The 19335-nt window shown below is 38.0% G+C and overlaps 1 protein-coding gene across 2 annotated transcripts in view; it reads left to right on the forward strand.

The window, feature by feature from the left end:
* nphp4 (nephronophthisis 4) overlaps positions 1 to 19335 on the forward strand; it is a 135914-nt gene that overhangs the window by 21177 nt on the left and 95402 nt on the right. For both annotated transcript variants that reach the window (XM_077549301.1, XM_077549309.1), the window contains exons 5-6: positions 4035 to 4184; positions 8167 to 8303. In XM_077549301.1, coding sequence (XP_077405427.1) covers positions 4035 to 4184; positions 8167 to 8303 — 287 coding nt within the window. The remainder of the gene's footprint in view (positions 1 to 4034; positions 4185 to 8166; positions 8304 to 19335) is intronic.

Raw genomic sequence — 19335 nt, forward strand, 5'->3', positions numbered from 1 at the left:
ACTCTTACATGAGTTGAATTATTAACCACACGGCTCGTTGTTTAGTCCAACGTAGCTCTTCTGTTTCAAGCGGCACACTGCTTGCTGCCAGTCTTAGTGTTTTAGCCCTTTTATGGCCACAGCCCTTCCCCGCCCCTTGACTTCTATCTCCATCAGTGTGACAGGGAGACAGTGTCTTGATGTGAAACCTTTTGAAAGGGGAATTTATGGGAGTGAGGAAAGAACTGTAAAAATAAGTCATTTGTGATCCTGGATGAGAGATATGTTTTCTTTCAGTGGTCATTGATGTTCTGTGTTAAAGATTTATGATGAAAACATATGCCCTATATTTCCCCTTTATTCACTTTCCCTGATATTACTATGCTGCTACAAACTTTTGGGCATGTTTATCAATCATGTATGTTGTTGTTATCCTGTCAAAATTATGCACAATGTTAAGAAAGCTGCATTTAATTTCCTTTTGAATTCGCATTGGAACATGATGTGTAAAAAGTTGGCAAAAATGGCAGCTTACTCACTGTTATTTATTCCCCTGTCCTTTTAAACAATGCTCTTTGGACACAACAGTGTATTTAATAGTTTTGTTGCTATAAAGCAAGCCAACAAACCTGGGCCCTGCCAAGTCCGGCAGCCGTGCTCACGTGTAAGTTAGTGTTTTGGGTTTTGTCCACAGAGACTTGTCTTCTGCATGGAAGCATTCAGCAGGTGCGGATAGAACACTGACTTATGAATATGTTGTTGCTATGAGCGGAATTCAAATTAGTCGCATGTTTTTCAATTAATTTGTGGAAAAAAACATGGGCGGGCACAAAGACAATGGGCATTCATGGTACAATCTCAGTGGCAAAAAAAGGTTTCTCCTGGGACTAAATGTATCCATGTGTATTATTTTATTTTAGGGCCCTACTTTTGTTGGACTGAATGGAGCTTTATTGGCTAAAATGCATATTTTTACGATACGATACGATATACTTTTATTTTTTTCCTGGACTCCGTCCAGCTGCAGTTTGCAGTAAAGAGAAAACAACAGAATAGAAAGAGATAAAATTAAAATTAAATAAATAAGAAGTGCAGCAATAAGTAGAAGACTTCCCAGAAGTCTTCACAGAAGTATACATGTGTAGAGAAGTACATTGCACACACCCATATACACACACACATATACACACTTTTTGAACAAGGCTGCATCCTGTGGAAAAAGTAAAAAAAAAAGGTTAACAGAAAGTAGGCCAGCTCAGATTATTTTATGAAATCTGACGTCTTGGCAATGTTTGGCCATCAAATTTAAATGTCTAACTTTAGAATTCCACATTTATGTTTGTGAAAGCCACTCAAAAGTAACTTGGAAGTACACATTACAATTCAGAGACATTAATCTAATGGAACTAATTGCTTTGAAATGGCAGTAGCTTGCAATATATATAGTACACAAAGTTAAATTCTAGCACTAACCTGCCTATTACATGAAATTTCACTGGTATAGCTGAGCTCCATCCTTGGAAGTACATCAATCTACCATTCCAGATGTTTTTCATACTTAAAGCTGACATCCTTTTTGTAATCATCTCAATTACTTTCTTCTTTCCCACTCAACCTTTTCCCAAAAACCACTGCTACTATTTGTCTGATGCTGAGCCATTTTTATTTTTTGCATTTGTACCTCAGATCCCTTTCGTTTTCACATCTTGTGCCAAGCTGCTGCTCAGATGACTCTGAGGCATCACATACTCCTCACTGCAGCTGTAAGGAGTCTTTTTTGGGCTAGTTTTCTAATCTATGCACACAGCATCAGACAGGTACTCGAGGATGATGCATAATGAATAACAAGAAATAAATGATGAAAAAGTTGTTGGCAACTGGGTACCTGCACTGCCAAGAAAGTTCTATTTGATATATACTGCTCTCCTTTTCTCTATTTTCAGTTACTTCTTTTTTGTTGTTGTTGTTAAGGAGCATATTTTAACTGAAAGCGGCTTTCACCACTGGATTGTTTGTGAAATTGAAATGAAGCAGTGTTGTGACCTAAAATATTTCTATAAGACCTTTTCCTCTTTTGGCTATAGATTTTTTGCGTTAACTGAGCTTTTGGGGAGCGTGAAAAGAAAGAGGTGGCAGGGGAGGAGAGCACAAAGATGTTTGGTAATCCACCACTTTTTTGATTAGTCTTTAAAATATGTTCAAATTCTCCTACAAAATAGAAACTTTCATTGGATATACAAAAACAACAGCAAATATTGGGTACAATATCCAGTTATTATTTTTAACGGATTTTATTTGAAGGTAAAAATGTTGGTGTAGAAGAAAATATATTTTTTGAGTCAGTGTGGCCTCATTTTCCAACCAATATAAATCTTTTAACATGCAATAACTATTCTATTCATGACAATTCTTGAAATAGAATTTTCGTTTTGATTGTCAATCATGAGAAATTGAGAATGTATGTGGAGTAGTGGTTAGCAAGTCTCCCTCACATTCCAAAGCCTCTGTGTTCCAATCTTTTGTCCAGGCCTTCCTGTGTGGATTTCTCCTTGTGCTTACATGCGTTTTCTCTGACTTTCTCTCACATTTCAGAAATGCACGTTAGGTTACTTGAGCCCTGGTTTTGTCTTTATATGCCCTTTGGTTGAATGGCAAACAGTCCAAGGGTATTCCCCACATGGGGATAGGCTTCAGTTAACTCATAACACGAATGAGGACAAACGAGTGAAAATTGATAGATGTGATCCGGACTTGATGAATCTGTAATTGACTGACTTTTCTGTTTGGTATTGCAACTGCACTCTAATTGGTGCCTTCATCCACGTGCATATTGGAATGCTTGATGAATTTACATCAATCTCATTTACTGTGCATTTGAACGGGTGCTGGTGTGGTATAAGTGGTCCTCAACCATGTCACATTAATTGCAGACTCATTGCTGGATTATTAAATGACTCAAATATATAGACTAATGTATGTAAATTTGTGCAGGAACAGTATTGAATTATAATAAAAATAAATAAATACAATATACTCAAATAGGCAATGCACAGAACATCCGTTGACATACTACTGTTGTGCATGCAGGCTTCTCATGTAGATATTGCTGCTGCACTTTGTTCCAGGACATTTTGATGATGGAGGTTGGTTTTATGGTTTGAGGCTGGTGTGTCAGCCTATAGGAGAAATGCAACTTGTTGTATTGATTTGTCATTGATGATCATTAACATTGTCAGAGTGAAACATTGTGATGCTGTTGAGGCTTAAAGGAAGTCACCAAACCACCATTTGCTCATTTTGCAGATGGGTCCGTGTTCTTATTTGATGACTGGGTTTGTTGTGAATCACATGTGGTTGGATGACCTGTCATATTTTCCAATTTGAATGCTGTCATTTCGGTAAAGACCTGGAAAATGAGGCTTGCGATGTAAGGGAATATTGCAGTGAGGTTGCTGACAGCCAAATGGAATGTTGAAAAATGAAAGCGTTTGCGTGTTTGGTGTCATGTTGCCTGGAGATTCACACCTGAAAATATTAGACTGTGACACATCATGGCGATGGATCATTTTTACACGTAAATAGTAAGGATGTTTCAAGAAGCAGCAGTGCAAGCCCAAGTCATGACATTACCTCCACCATGCTTCACAGATGAGCGTGTGTGTTTTAGATCATAGAAAAAAGAAATCACAGTGAGAAATAAAACCGTTTTGGCATTAAAAAAAAACAAAGGAATTGACCCTGTTGTTCCAATACATTTGAAGGGGGCTGTATTTGGCAACCGCCAACATAAAGTCAACAAGATTAAGGAGCAAAGATTTTAAGCTCTAATTTGAATACCGGTATATTCCCATATAGTCCCATCTGAGTATACATCGCAGGGCCAGCCAGACTATAAAAAATTGTGTGACTTATGCTATACATGATCTGGTTTCTCAGGTGTTTGCACAGTGCTGTGTAATTATTTTGTATTTACCATAGCAGCCAGTTTCCCTGTATCTTCAGAAAATGAATATACATACACTAACTACAGTGTATCCAATTGATTGTGTTGGCAGACAGTGATCGTCTGAAAGCTATTGATGAAGCTCATTTGGAATGTGTGCTAAAAGGACACTCTGCACTGACTCCCATGATGCACCTCCTTCCAGAGAATGTCCTCGTGTCAAGCAATGAGAACATTCCTGGGCTTGCAGCTTCTTCAACAGGTAAACTCTCCTCCTTTTAAGTGATCATGGGTCCCTTTCCTGAGTTTTTATTTAACTGCAATCAAAACAAGCACAAAATGAAATTGGCAGTGTCAAGGGTTGCAACATTGATACTTTGAAACTGCCCTGGAAGTTAACAACATAATGGGAAATAACAAAACTGAAGTATGTATTAATTTAATCTATTTAACTCATTTGTTCCCAAAAACTTATAAATACCTTCTATTTTAAATATTACCGTAGTCCCAAAAAACGTATGTATAAGTTTTTTAAAAGTTTTTTTTATGCTAGAGCATAGAGAAGGCTTTGGTGCAGCCTCTGAACTGAAGAGAACGCTCAAAGCATTTGTAGTTATTACAACAGCGACCAGCAGGGGGCAGCAGAGTATAAGAGATCAACCAAGGCCATGTTCCAAAAAGCTCTTCTCCCCACTGTTTTAAACAGATTTGTGAATAATGATGAAACTTAGCTATATTCTAATGCTAATTGCTGCAAAACGGTAAACAGATGGAAATATACTTTTTTGCCTGATGAAAGAAGAGACTCTAATCTTTGTTTTAGTAGGTTTCATGTTTTTATAGCAATATAACACAATATTCTTTGGGCCTTGCAAAATTCAGTAAAACAGTCGGGAGTGAAGGGGGTTGCTTCAGTGAAAATGGCTGGGAGTGAATGAGTTGACTAGAAATGTGAAATTTTGTGTTTAGTCACGCTGAAAGATTGTGCACACTGTGGCAACAGGTTTATAAAGGGCTGCACTATTCTCCTCAAAAAATGTTCCCCACACCTTTCCTGTTGAGGTAATGTTGCGTATCAGACAAGCAGCAATTTTGCCTGGGCTGACCGAGCCATTAGTATCCCAAAGGCCACATTTTAAGGAATTGCATACGAGGAGGACTCCATCCTGGCTTGTTCTCTCTGTAGTGATGGTTTTGCACATGAAATAGACAGATTGTGTGTATCCCGTATTGAAAACTAGGTTTCATCATGTAGATTACATGGCAAGTAAGGCACAATACTTTTTTTCAAGCAATTAATGGTCTTAAATTTTAAATAACAATTATTAATAATAAAGAACAAAGCCAGGTCAAGTAACTTTGGATTTAGTGTTTGTATGGAGTCCAATTAAATCATACGAGAACAGGCTAAAAAAATTACAAGTTAAAAAAAAAAAGACTTGGAGCTAGTGTTGTACCTCAGTCCTCTTGGGCAACTTTTTTTCAATCAGAACTTGAAAAGTCTAAAGTGCTCAGGAAGTGAGTTACTCAGAGGGAATGCAATGAAGTATGTCAGTGCAGAGCTGCAATCATTGGGAGTTTGTGGAAGGTGTGGTAACAGGCTAATCCTCGTCATGTTCTGTCTCTGTGAGCAGGGGGGACCAAAGTTGCCTTTTAAGACCCCACTGGCTTGATATTCACACCACTTTCAAAACACTGCACTCTCGAGACAACCGCTGCAATCAAATGCTCCATGGTTTCATTTACTGCTCTGAAGAGATTAAAATCACAGGCTTGATCTGTTGTGTCTGAGAGCTGTGATTGTGTACTGTGTTTCTCTTTAGCCAAATGAAAACCATCACTCATTTCTGTGTTTGTTTTGGAGTTGCAGGCGTTTGACACCTTGGTGCAAAGCAGTGGAGCAGTCGTTTAGAAGAATTTAGTGCAATAGTACCTTTGAATGCCCCAAAAGTTGTGCAATTAGGAGTTGGACAAAAATTTTGGAGGAAAAAAAATGAAACAAATTTCTGATTTTAAGCAATATCTCATCATAATGTCTTCATATCACGTGAGCCGTCATTGCACCTTAGTAGACCTCATTTCAGACATCAAATGATTAAATAAATGTGTGTGCCACTTCCTTTGGCTTGTGGATTTTTCCAACACTTGAACACCAGAGTAATATCCACAGTTGTCTAATTGCTTTTGTCCAGTTTTACATAGTGTCTTAAAAGGCAAAGAGGTGATGGCCTGTATGCATGATGTAGACTCTTAATTAGTTTTGCTTTTGTTAAAAGGGAAATCGACCCAAACATTTTTACAGTAATATGATGCATATGCGCCCCCACTAATCTAAACATGGAATATTGCTTTTGTGTCATATGAAATATGCAGCAAAAGCCATCAGTTTTTATCCATCTAATTAGGCGGCCATTTTGCCACTTGCTGTCAACTGAAAATGACATCACAGTTACTCCAGGCTCAAGTAATGACCAATCACGGCTCACCTGTTTTCTGAGTTAGGTCATGTGACATTCGCAAGATGATGAATGGTGACAGTCTAGGACTGCGATTAAATTATTCCAAATAGGCCAGCGTCACAGAATGGATTGTGGTCAGCCTTCAAGGTACCACTGTATGTAAAAATTATATGCCATACTGTAATCTGTAGAAGGCCTATTTAAGAATAACAGTACATTTTTTAGAACAGTTGGAAAAGTGTGTGCTAGGTTTTCAGGATTCCATCAGTGCGGGTGATCGCACATGCTGCGATGGATGATGGTGCTCTAAAAATTTGATGCATAACTTTCATTACAGTTTTATAGTAAATTCTCATGAGAACACATTGTTCAGCCAGTCATTCTTAATTGTGGCGTGGGTCAGCTAAGGGCAGAAAGACCAACTATTATGTTCTATTAAATGTATGTGATTGTGCTATTTGAGGCCACAAAAAGTAAAGAATAAAATCCAGTCTCCCTGACAGTTTATTACTGAATGTTTATTGTATCAATCCACTTGAGTTCTCTAAAAGTTAATTAACTACCAATTTATTTTGAGCCCGAGTGCAAATGTTGTGATGTTACACTACACTGTAGCAGTGTTATGAAGGGGGGAAACAACACTAGTAAGTTTAATGGCACTTTTCTTATGTATGTAACCACTACAAAAAAATATTATATATGGGCTGATTTTTCTTTCAGTTGTTAACTAAAATTTGGTGAAAACAATAATTCTATTCCCTTTGATGGTGGTATTTACTTTTCTCAATCCCCTGGTGCCTCCACATGACCACAATCTATATTGCAGTGTTAACTTTAGTATCAATTAATCCAATAGCTGTTGCGATACATCTTGAACCAAAGTGATTAACTTTGTCAGACTAAAAGCAGCGGTTGTAGTGGGTTTTAAAGAATACATAAAGTTTAAACTTTTTTTTTTTGAGCATAATTTTTTTTGAGCATAATTTTATTGTAGCCTCTCTTGGGTCAATGTAAGTATAGCTGCCACAGCCCAGGAAGTGTTTCTGGAAACAAACACGACAGTGATTTCTGGACTATAAGACGCTACTTTTTTCACTTGCATTTGACCTTGCGGCTAATACAAAGGTGCGGTTTATCCATCAGATCACAATGGGGTGCACTATAAAGGAAGAGAATCAGGCAGAGCAAAACAAACCAAGTGAGCCCAAATACAGTAGGAAAGACAGAACAAGAGCGAGACAATTTGCACCCTCATTATGGAAAAAAAAGTAGCGGGAACCCGGTGCGGTAACATTAAAACACCTGCGGCTTACAGTCTGGTGCGGCTTATATGTGTAACAAACTCGAGTATTGTATCGTATCAAATTTAGATAGCACGGCTTATAGTCAGGTGCACCTTATAGTCTAGAAATTACTATAAATGTGCAAGCACATGTTCTGCATAGTTTCTTAGATGGTGCTCACACACAAGTTGTACTGGCATGACTGTAACACTGAATCATGTATTTTCTACTCTCACTTTAGCTCAACTCAGGTTGTGCCAGGATAACGTTTCTAGGAATAAATGAGTCATGATTTACATAAAATATTCCTTTCCACATGCAACTTGCAGTTTATTTGGTAACATTGTTTTGTAGCTACCATCCAACATAGCGGAGTTGGAATTCAATGAAAAGAGGGCAAATGCCCGAAGCAAAGCTGGAATGCTCTCCAAAGCAAAGAAGGAAATCCCAAAGATGCAAATGACATAAACGTACTTTGATGCTAAGTTTTCACTGTCAACAGGGGATGCACTTTTGAAACCTATGCTGCTCAAGAAGCTGCCCTTCACCCTGAGCAGATTGACAATCTGCCTCCAGCCTTCCCTCGAGGCCTTCGAGAGTCAGCTGCTGCAGCTCATCAATGCCGACTGCCAGAACACGGTAAAGCCTTTCCGCCGTGACACGCTTGGCCTTTATCGTCTTTCACATGCCACATTGAGTGAGAACTGGAATAAATTACATATTAAAAGATTTATCATGTTTTCTTTTCTTTTCTTGTTATTTTATTTTATTGCTTATGCCTTCAAGAAGGTTAATGAGAGCGCAGACCTCCACCAAGACATTTGTCTATCACGATCAAATCCATAAGTGAGCTATAAAATGGTAAAGAAAACATTTTGGTAACAAATAATTCTAAATAAGCAGTACAAATTACAATACATTTTCTATTTAAATTACTACCAAATGCACAATTATTTACCTTGAGAAGGACACTGCAATCAAAAGTTTTTCGTTTATAAAAATATTATTTTTGTTGTTTTGTTTTAAAGAAAATTATATTTGAATGATTTCATCATGACTTCAACAACAAAATATTAGAATAGTAGGAACTTAATATATATCATTTATTATTCAAGACACCAAGTGATGTATTATTGTATTGATCTACGTACTTAAAAATGAAGAATGCATATTTGAAGTGTTTAGGTGTGACACTCGTGCACATATTGTACACACTGATAGCATTTAATGCTTTCGAGGCACATTTGTCAAATTAAAGATAACCATGATAGCCTTGACACACCTCTACAAGGATTATTTTCACCGCCTTGGCGCTTTTCTTTATCTCAGTTTTTATTCATTCAATCTGCAAACACAATCCTTTTTTTTTTATGAAGCTGCCACTGCACATTACCTCCCAATGAAATGTGACTTACAGTAATGTATTCTCTCCTTGTTGGGGTCCAAAGAAACCAGATACTTAATCATATTTGACATGTGCAAAAGTGGCCTTGCTATTCTTGTTTGACTGCAGAGTTGGGCATACATGCTAATGTAATTTTTCATCCAAATGTATACTTTGGTTATTATTATTCTTCCGCTCATCTTTTTATCATGCTTACTAGCAACGCCACCACGCCACATTTTCAAATGAATGAGAAAACAAATATTCGCTAATTTTTTTCAGCCCAAACACTCATTGGTTCCAAAATCTTTTCCATAAGAATATGAGGGCAGGTCGTGAAGAGAAGTGATGATGTAGCAATGAAGCCATATATAATAATAATAATAATAATAATAATAATAATAAGCTTTTCATTATATTTTTCAGATATCGTGGCTACAGTTCATAGTCACAAAGAGGCATATTCACATATGCTATATAGAGGGTTTCCATATTGCTTTAGTTTATTAAACAGTGTTTTAGTCAAGTTTTTTTTTTTTTAGGGTGCGGACAACTTTTCCTAATTCCATGCCCCTAAATCCCTGCTGAATGCCACTTAAGCATGCTCGTCAATATATGATTGGCTACGAACATGACCCAGTAAACTATTCGTCAATAGGGGCGATTCAACTTTTCACAACTTGATGCCCCTCAATCACAGCCGAACGCTCCTTAAGTACACGATCGGTGATGGCCATGCCCCGAAAATCTTTTGTGACTGGGGGAGATCTTTGTATCTCTTATTCGGTCCACAAAATGGCATCTTTTAGGAAAGATAGGAAGCAGGTTGTTCACCAAATGCAAATACAAACCTGCCTAGTTTGCTTAGCATTGTTTAAGTTGTCCATCCCTGGTGTAGAAGGGGAGGATGGCAACAGCAAGTGTGTATATGTATATATATATATATATATATATACACTGTATAAAAAAAACATACATTATCTAATTTTCTTCTTTCATGGGTGGTTTCTGGAACGCAATCTTTGCAATAAACGAGGAACTAAGAAGTAAATGATCTCTCTCTATTGCATATTTCACCTGTATCGGCACGATAAATGCCTTTGGTGCCAGAGTTTTGAATTTGACCTCACTTTATGATAATTTCACATTGTTCTTTACTAAAACCCCTTGTTGAGACTAGACTTGCATGCAAAGAAAAAGCAAAACAGACGTAGAGGGTCAATCCTTCGACACGTGCTGAACACTCATGAAGCCTTATGAAGGACACTGAGATGTTGCACACTGTCTGCTTGTCATTGTCCACAACAGCAGTTTGAAGACCAGTTTTAATCTGTTTTGCCCTTCTCAAATTCCAAGTGTTATATTATACCTTAAGATGTGTTTGACTTTTGAGGTTTCACTATACTAATAGTGAATAGTATAGTCCACACATATTGTCTCGTTAGTCTCGGCAGTTGGTTAACAATTATTGCTTCCATATCTAATAGAAATACAATCAATTAAAATATGCCACAATATAATCTCTAATGTTCACAGTGTGGCAACTGATACCCTGACATGAATGTGTTCTCATTCTTGCATTCACAGTTTTGTTTTAATTCCATTTTGTACCACGTGCTTTGAAGGACGTCACAAGCAGCGTGCAACACGCAGATTAGTTAGACTTCTTCATTTTTATCCGAGCACTGTGACGGCATTCTCACATCTTTGAGAGGTGTTAATATGCGCAGAAGCCACGTCGATTGCAGCTTTTAATTGAAGTGTGCATGAGTGTGCATGTGTGAGAGACAATTACACGCGGATAGAGAGAGAAAAAGTGCGTGTGACCTTTTGATGTGTGACTCCCACTGGATTGTCATCAAGCTGTCTTTGAAGTGATGTTGACGCCCTTTTTTTAGTTGTGAGAGTGAATGTGTGTTAGTGTATTTTTGACTCCATACCAACGTAGAAAAATTGGGGGTGAAAAAAGGAGGAATATGGTGGTGGATAAATGTACAGTGCAGCATGTGACGGATCCTTGATGCTTCCTGCTAGTCTGGCATACTGTCCTGGACCTCACATAATCTCCCCATAAGTATGACTATTTTTAGTGGTGAAACTATCACACTGGCTTCTTATTGCACTTATCTTTTTCTAGCATGCATCTATATAACCAGTGTCCTACATTTTGTGCATTTGATGACTTCCGCATCCACTCCACCATGAATTTGTAATGTCTTTTAATGAGCACATGGCTAATTTGCTCTATGCTCTTGAACCTCTGCAAACACTCACTGACCCCTGTTTTAAGAAACTAACATTAACATTGACATCGATCTGCTCTGCAGCCTGAGCATGTTTGACTTCCCCAAAGCAGAGGCTACACCATCACCTTAAACATCCTGTAGCAATCATTCACCTATGCCTCTGATAAAAATGCTGGAGATCTTGTCAGAAATTAAGGAACATCTTGGCTCATGATCAAACGGAGAGCGAGAACAGAAGACGATGAAAAGTGGAGTGGGGAGCAGACGAGGACCGGTGCCTTGCCGGAGGCAGAACAAAACGCCCAAGGCTGATTTAATGAATGGAGAAAGACTGCCAACAAAGCTCCAGGAACTCTTCATTTGTCCTAAAATAGGAAAAACTCCCTCAAAGTAGGACTACCCCTGCAGATGTGCAGCTTCTATAAAATGGATAAAGGAGATAGAAAAATCCCAGAAAAAAAGAGGTAGTTTCATTATGTTTTACTCAGAATAAAAAGCGGAGTGTCACATTATAAAGGAGGTTTTTGGAACAACCAGTACGACGGATTGTGATGGCACAGAGCAGGGGTTTTCAAAGTGCAGGACCAAGAGGTTTCACTTAAAAACATAAAATACATGGACTCCCTGGAGTCTTTCTTTCTACTCTCATAAAATGCCTCTGCTTTCCAAGCAAATTCTTACAAATTGCAAAAGAGGTTTTAGCAACAAAGTCATACTAAAATAATTGTATTTAACAATCATTCAAAAACACATTTCAAGGCATTAAATGTGAAAAAGTATTTTACAATATGTACCCAGCAGGCATAGTTGCTCTGTTTCAGGTCACTGTGGACAAAACGGGATCGTTATGAATAAAGCTGTCCTGACCCGAGCACACGATCAGAAATTATGGATGATTATTTTCAGCTGATCAATATCAAATGAAAAAGATTCTCTTATCTTGAATCGTAATGGCCATTAAGGGACAAAATAATCCTGCGGCAAAGATACCATTACAAGTATTATGGGATGAGCTGAGTGACAAAAGAAAAAAGGAGCTGTATGAAATGTGTCCATGTACAACCCCTGGCAAATACAGGGTGACACAAAAAACGTAAACTTTTGAACGATCCAATAAAGCAAGAGTGGTGGAAGAAAAATATTTTATTCATAGTAATTGTAACCTTAAAACATGCCATTTATGAAATGATGGAATCCCAGCTATCCCAGCTGAGATATTGCAGGGCTCCATCGACAGGATGTTTAAATTTTTTATTTTTTTTTAATGAAAATTCCGTCATTGTTTCTTAAAGGGTATGTTTTAAGGTTTCAATTACTACAAATAAAATAGTTTTCTTCCATCACTCTTGGTTTTATTGAATTGTAAAAAAGTTCATGTTTTTCTGTCACCCTGTCGTATGGAATCACTGCTCCGGCAGGGTGATCATTTAAATTTTTAATTTTAAAGGCAAACCACCGATATTCCACTTAACACATTTTATTTAGAATTCCATCTATCTGACTTTAAGAAACTGTAAAACAAGAAAAATGTTTAGGCAAAAGTATCATTCCAACATTGCTGTGGATACCCATTGAGATTTGTAAACTGTCCCCCCCCAATAAAGCCACAGTAGTCACAGTGCTGGCGAGACACATAATTGGTTGTATTATAATGGGTTTGAGTACACTTTCTAGCCAAAGAGCAAAATGCTGCTTACGTTCAGAATTTGTGATCCCAGGGGCGGTACATGATGCACTGGCATAAAGCCTACATGTCTGCGTTAATAAATTAAATAAATTCTGTTAGCGAGAGCCACCACATCGTGATAACTTACATTGATGTTTCTGCATTTGGCAATTTATTATTATATTATATTATTAGTATGGGATTTTTTTTAATAGGTTTTAGGTGAACTAATGAATACACACACACTCGCACGCACGCACGCACGCACACACACACGCACATACACATTCTCACCCACATACAAAAAAAAAAAAAATATATATATATATAAAAAAAAAAGGAGAGCAATGATGACATGTCAAATCGAATGAACAATACTGAGCTCTCCAGAAAAAAATAAAATAAAATAAATAAATAAATAAAATAAATTCGCTCTTTAATCAATCTTTAAATGTTCTTTCTCCATATACAGACACACAGACTTGATAATTGCAGATAACTCAGGCTATTGTCATAAATCCGAGTTTATGCTTTTAACATAAGTATTGTTTTGTTGTTGGACCCTAAAACGTGCACCATGAGAAACACCGGCCCCTGGATTCACAATTTCTGCCGGAAATTGTTTCATCATGAAGCCTGCTAAATAACGAAAATGAAAAGAACACTGTCTCTTGTATGGCAACATTTTTTGTGGATATTATTAAACATAATATGCCTGTATGTAATGAAATGTGTTTGGAAGAAAAAACACAAAAATGCATCATCCGCAGAAAACAAATGTGTGCTTGTTTTTGAGTTCATATTTCCGGTTCTGATTCATGGAAGTGTTTCAGCAGTTGGGCAAAAGTGATTTAGTAGAACCGCTGTAGCAGTTGAAATGTGTTAAGGAGCAGGGAGGTGGGAGGACGCAAGCAGCATTCTAATGATGCTGCCACTGTTTCTCGCAATGGATGACTCACACTCAACATGGGGGCGCAAACATCCACAGTGTGGGTAGCAACACATACGTGTGTGCATGTACGCAAGCACACATGCCATCAGTCAGCCATGCTCTCTTTCCCAGATGAGTTCCATTTGAACATTTATGCCGGATAAAAGTCTCTACAGTACAGAAAATGATTTTAGAATTTGACTGAACAGTTCATAATATATAATGTGTGCTGTATGTAGGCAGATATGTTTACTGTATGTTAGACTTGTATATTGACACCTTAAACCATTTGCATGATGAGGAGATGATTCAGGCAAAACTGTATTTTTTTTTGCAAAATAATGACTTAGGCAATTATTTTAAGAGGGTGACGATATGTATATAATGCACGTGTTATATTGGTTATAGCATTGTGCTGTCAAATGATTCCACTTGGTTAAAGGTTCATTAAAATGCCCACAAAAAGTCAGAGAAACTTCTTCACTTTTATAATTTGGGCTTTCAAAAATAGAATTGGTTGATGTAATTCACTTGATAATTGGCAAATCTCATGTGACTTCCTGCCTCCTCCACTCCATCTCTTGGCTCTTCTTAAAATGGCAGTTTTATGATGTGCATTATTACCTTTTATAGCTGCAGCCTCGACAAGGGTGTCACAAAGTGCCAGCGCAAAAACAGACAAACCGATGATGGCTGGTCGCCCCTGTTTGGCAATTTAAAAATTCTAAATGGGCTCCACATTCTTCATGATTATGCAAACAATAAACAGTAATGCTATTAAAAAGACAAGGGTCGAGTATTTTGCTGTGTACAAAATTGTCAGTAATTGTCAGGTCATTTCTTTGTAGCTAGCATATTAGGGCCTCCGCTCAACACTTGCACAATGTGCCACTTCAGCAACAGGTTTTCCGAGTGTCCGAGTCTCGGACACTGGTTTTGTGGTGATTCAAAATATAAATTGGAGTTTCATGATGTCATACTTGCCATACTGCCAAGGCAAACTTCAGAATAATACTTACCTTACCAGATAATATCTGGAGCACAATGCCTTGAACACTTTTATTTGGAAGCTGTTACCGGTAGTGTGTCGCCTATCGCGGCACAACGGATGACTTGACTCATCTTGCAGAATGTGTATCGGCCGTTCACAACTTCGTTTTGAAATCACGTTCAATCGCCAATTAAGGGTGCTAAAAAAGACTTAATTACGCTGACATTGTATTGAATTGTGCCTGTTGCCAACGTTTAGGGCGGCTGACAGCGTTAGCGTGCTAACGTGTCCGATGGCCATTCGTGCCAGTATTGACTACAGCAGTGGTGTCCAAACTCGGTCCTCGGGGGCCGGTAGTCCCGCAGGTTTTGGATATTTCTCTCCTCCAACACAGCTGAAGCTCATCAGCAAGCTCTACTAAGCCTGATAACAATCCTGTTGATTGAAACAGGTGCGTTGGAGCAGGGAAACCTCCAAAACCTGCAGGACTACCGGCCCCCGAGGACCGAGTTTGGACACCACTGGACTACAGTATTCGCGGAAGTAGTTACGGTAGTTGCGACAGCGTGATCTGACTTAATGTGGTAACGTTATAGTGAGAAGAGTACCGGTAATGTAAAAAGAGATAACAATTTTCAAGCGACTGGAGGAACTATTGAAACTTTGTAAATGGGAAAGAAACTGCTATTAAAGCCTCATTGCTCATTTATTTGTATCTAGACACTCTGGCTTGAGCGTTGTATGGAGGTGTTCCCACAAATACTAATTGTTATAGTAATACTAATTTGAAAACACCACTACAAATTTATATGTGCTATCAAAAACATATGTTTAATATCATATTAGGTCCTTATGCGCTGCACTTTTAAACAATTTTAATGACGGTATTGAATGTGACACAGTTGCTGTTTTTGAAGGCCCTGGAATACTTTATCACCGTAATTACCGTCCAACCCAAGCCAATCAAAATGCACGAAAGCTTCTATACAGGTGAACAATCCGTTTCCGCAGTGCGGCAGCCCAGTTGTACTTGTTTTGAACAGCTCTTAGTTGTTCTTTTCCCCCCAGTAAATGTCTTCTGTATAGTAACGGTTCCTGTGTAGTTACAATTAAAATAATAATAATAATTACCCTCACATTAACTCAGCTTGAATACCCTTCAGTTTTTTGGGGCTGGAAAAATAATTAGCATAATCACCATTCAAAGCATGGCCTAAAATGCACTCACACGTTAGGAAAAAGAATGGATAACAAAAGACTCGGTGAATGGATCAAATGTAAATGTAATTTGGGTAATCAGAAAGAAGAGGGAACATAATATTGCTGGCTAGATAAAAGACAAGATGTAATTATCCTATGAGTCACAGCTTGATTTACATTTTTGGGGCGGTTTATTATTGATTTCAGCTGAAGCCGAGCCACTGTCTTCCCAAAATGTCTTCTTTTTCTCCTCAGTTTTCTACAGTGTAGTAACGAGAAGCACCAACAACTTGTGTAGTAGCCTGAGATCACAGTCGGATGTCTCTGATGATTGCAACGGCCACAAACATTTTGTGCGATTCTGTGCTAGAAGCCGTCCCTGGGTCACTCTTCTGCAATGTAGGAGCCACATTACAAATGTGACAACTTTAGGAATAAAATTGCACAAGTGCTCAAGGCCACATCTACTGTATATGTCAGTCAGAGCTGTTATTGATACAGCCATGAGCTAACGGTAGATGTAGCCCCTGCTTTTCTTTACACATACTCTTTTTCTAAGAGTTATTTTATGGTTTAGCAGAATATAATTCCCTTCAGAATGTCTACACAAGGACGACCTTTCTAATTAAACACACAAACACCACAAAACTATCTTTAATGTCCTTGTTAACAAAACAAACTGCCTCAAAAGGTCTACAAATGTGTACTATTCAGCTTCCCTTTCTGTTTTCCTTTTAATGATACAAACAGCATTTAGTCACATTATCCCCAAAGAACTTTTTCACGTTTTCCACCTCGGTTGTCAAGTGCTCAGCCGGAACGCTAAAGGGACCGCGTTGATTGGATCCACAGCTACTGCCAGAAAGAAGATGTGCACTGATATCACCAAAGCAAAAGACAACAAACTTGTGTGCGTGAATGTTAAGACAGACGCAACCATATGGCACCTGTGTGCTCATCACTCTGAAAAGCTCTGCTTGTTTGACGCCTGAAACTGAGTACAATTTGACTTGGGGGGCTGTGGGTCCATTTCATTGTTCCCTTTAAGCTTCTTAGCTGTAAAATATTCATATTTCAGGCAAGGGAAGAAGAATTCTGTTAGGGTTGAAGCCAGAGAGCATCAAGAGAGAGAAGAAAGGAGAAACTGATGAAGTGTAGTGAAATAAATGAGGAGCTAAAAAGGATGGGGATTGGAGGGTGCAAAATGCAGAGTATGAAAGGGAACACAAACGTTTTAATTGATGTTTTCCTGTAAACTGCTTTGAATATTGCTTTCATATGAAAACACTTCCATGGCTATCCTGTTACATAGGAGAGAAACAGCATTTCCTCTCATCTTCCCTATCACAGACTAGAAAGCAACTATACTAATTATAATCCAGATGTCACTGGAAGCACACTTATATGCCTGTAAAACACTGTATGCCACCCTTCTTATAAACTGCATTTATTCTGCCATAAATGACCATCAACATTTTAAAGCTCCTGTGGCACGTGCCATCAAAATCCATTTTCCACTGTAAAATAGGCTAAAATGAGTGTGTGACATTGTTCAAGTTTGTGGTTTGTCGTTTGCCTGCAATAGGCTTTGAGTTTCATTGTGACATAGATTTGACATTCGTTATTCAAGTACCTGCTCACTTCATGGTTGCTACTCGCTCACTCAAACAATGAACAATGGTTGAAAGGCGACAACGTGCCTGAATCTTGTGCAAACCTAAAACTTTGCATCAGCTGCCAACCTCAAAGGAGTTGAGGAACAAACTGTTTCAATTTATTTTTGTGTTTAAGTGTTGCGTGTGGCCTTGATGTTCACCCTGCACTTCATCTGACCACCATTAGGAGCTCACGGACGAGCCCCCAAATATGTTACAGCCTCCTTGGCCCATTAAGAGACCGCAACATATAATGGACGCCAGACAAAAGGAGTGAGGTCAAAAGCCACAAGCTTTATTCAGCCCATTAGATAAGTTTAAACAAACAAAAAGGACTGGAGACAGTGACCGAAAGGAAAATAAGTGGGGCCAACACTGGACCAACCCTAACCAAAGGTTGTCGGATCCAGCGTTGTTTCCCCTAACCCAAGAAAAGACAAAAAACTAGAATCAAAATCTATCAACAGCCCAAACGTATGCAACATCTCATAGAGGAAGGCTTCTTTAACAAAAGTTTTGACACATGCATGCTAAAATTACATTTACAAGGTTTAAGTGATCCAGCTACACATTGCCTGCTTGTATGCCTGATACAAGGACATCAAATATTATTTATTAAATACATAATTTTGGCATAGGACTTTTTTAATGCAGTGGTTCTGAAATGTTTATGAGGTGTTTCACACAAAAGTTTGTGAACCGCAGTTTCACTCACTTGTTCATTCAGCATACCTTCCCGTTTACATTCGTGTGCCCGTCACTTACTAATGAGCAAAGAGTGCGATCTCGCATGGTTTTGCTTTACTCTGAATTTTTATAGTGTATAAAGATGCAAACTGTATGTGTGAAAGCAGCACCTCAATTTGCAGTCAATACTATTGCTCCCTTGTGCTGAACAAACTGGTTACACACTGATTGCCAAGTGTCAGTTGTTACATACACAAATATTATTGAAGTATGTGTCACTGCACATATCATCAAATGACAGAATTTATCTGACATTCTTTGATCAGTCGGAGTTGTGCTGGTGGCATTTAAGATCGCTGTATCAATCTTCAGCACCATCGTGATCCACGTCAAACTAAACGTGTCGATTAGGTGAATGCATTTCTCAAAGCATCCACGGATGCAATGTTAATGTCAGGGACATTTTTTTTTATTGTGATTTATTGATTTTGTTCAGATAACAGGAGGAAAGTTGTGACACTGTTCTTTCTTTGCACAAAGTGAGTTAATTAGCTTTTTGTATTGATTTTAGAATTGTTGTAACTAAAGTTGGGCAAACTTTTTCCAAGTGATTATTTCATACCTAAATGCGAATAACTGACACATCCAGTTAACAATTGAAAATAAAAATACAAAGGGTTATATGGCAAATTATATTAAGATTTAAAAATGGTCACTCAACAATGGATACTAAGTACAGTAAATGAAGAAAAAAAAGAATTTATCAACATAATGTGCCCCCATCGCTTTGATATTAAAGCAAAATATATTATTCTCATCAGTGTCTCAGACATGTTTCTGTGCTGAGTTCGAGCAGAATTACTTATTGTTTTCGACTACTTAACAATGACATACTACATTTTTTTAAACAA

The sequence above is a fragment of the Vanacampus margaritifer genome, chromosome 1 (genome assembly GCF_051991255.1).
Source record: "Vanacampus margaritifer isolate UIUO_Vmar chromosome 1, RoL_Vmar_1.0, whole genome shotgun sequence".
In the NCBI taxonomy this organism is placed as follows: Eukaryota; Metazoa; Chordata; class Actinopteri; order Syngnathiformes; family Syngnathidae; genus Vanacampus; species Vanacampus margaritifer.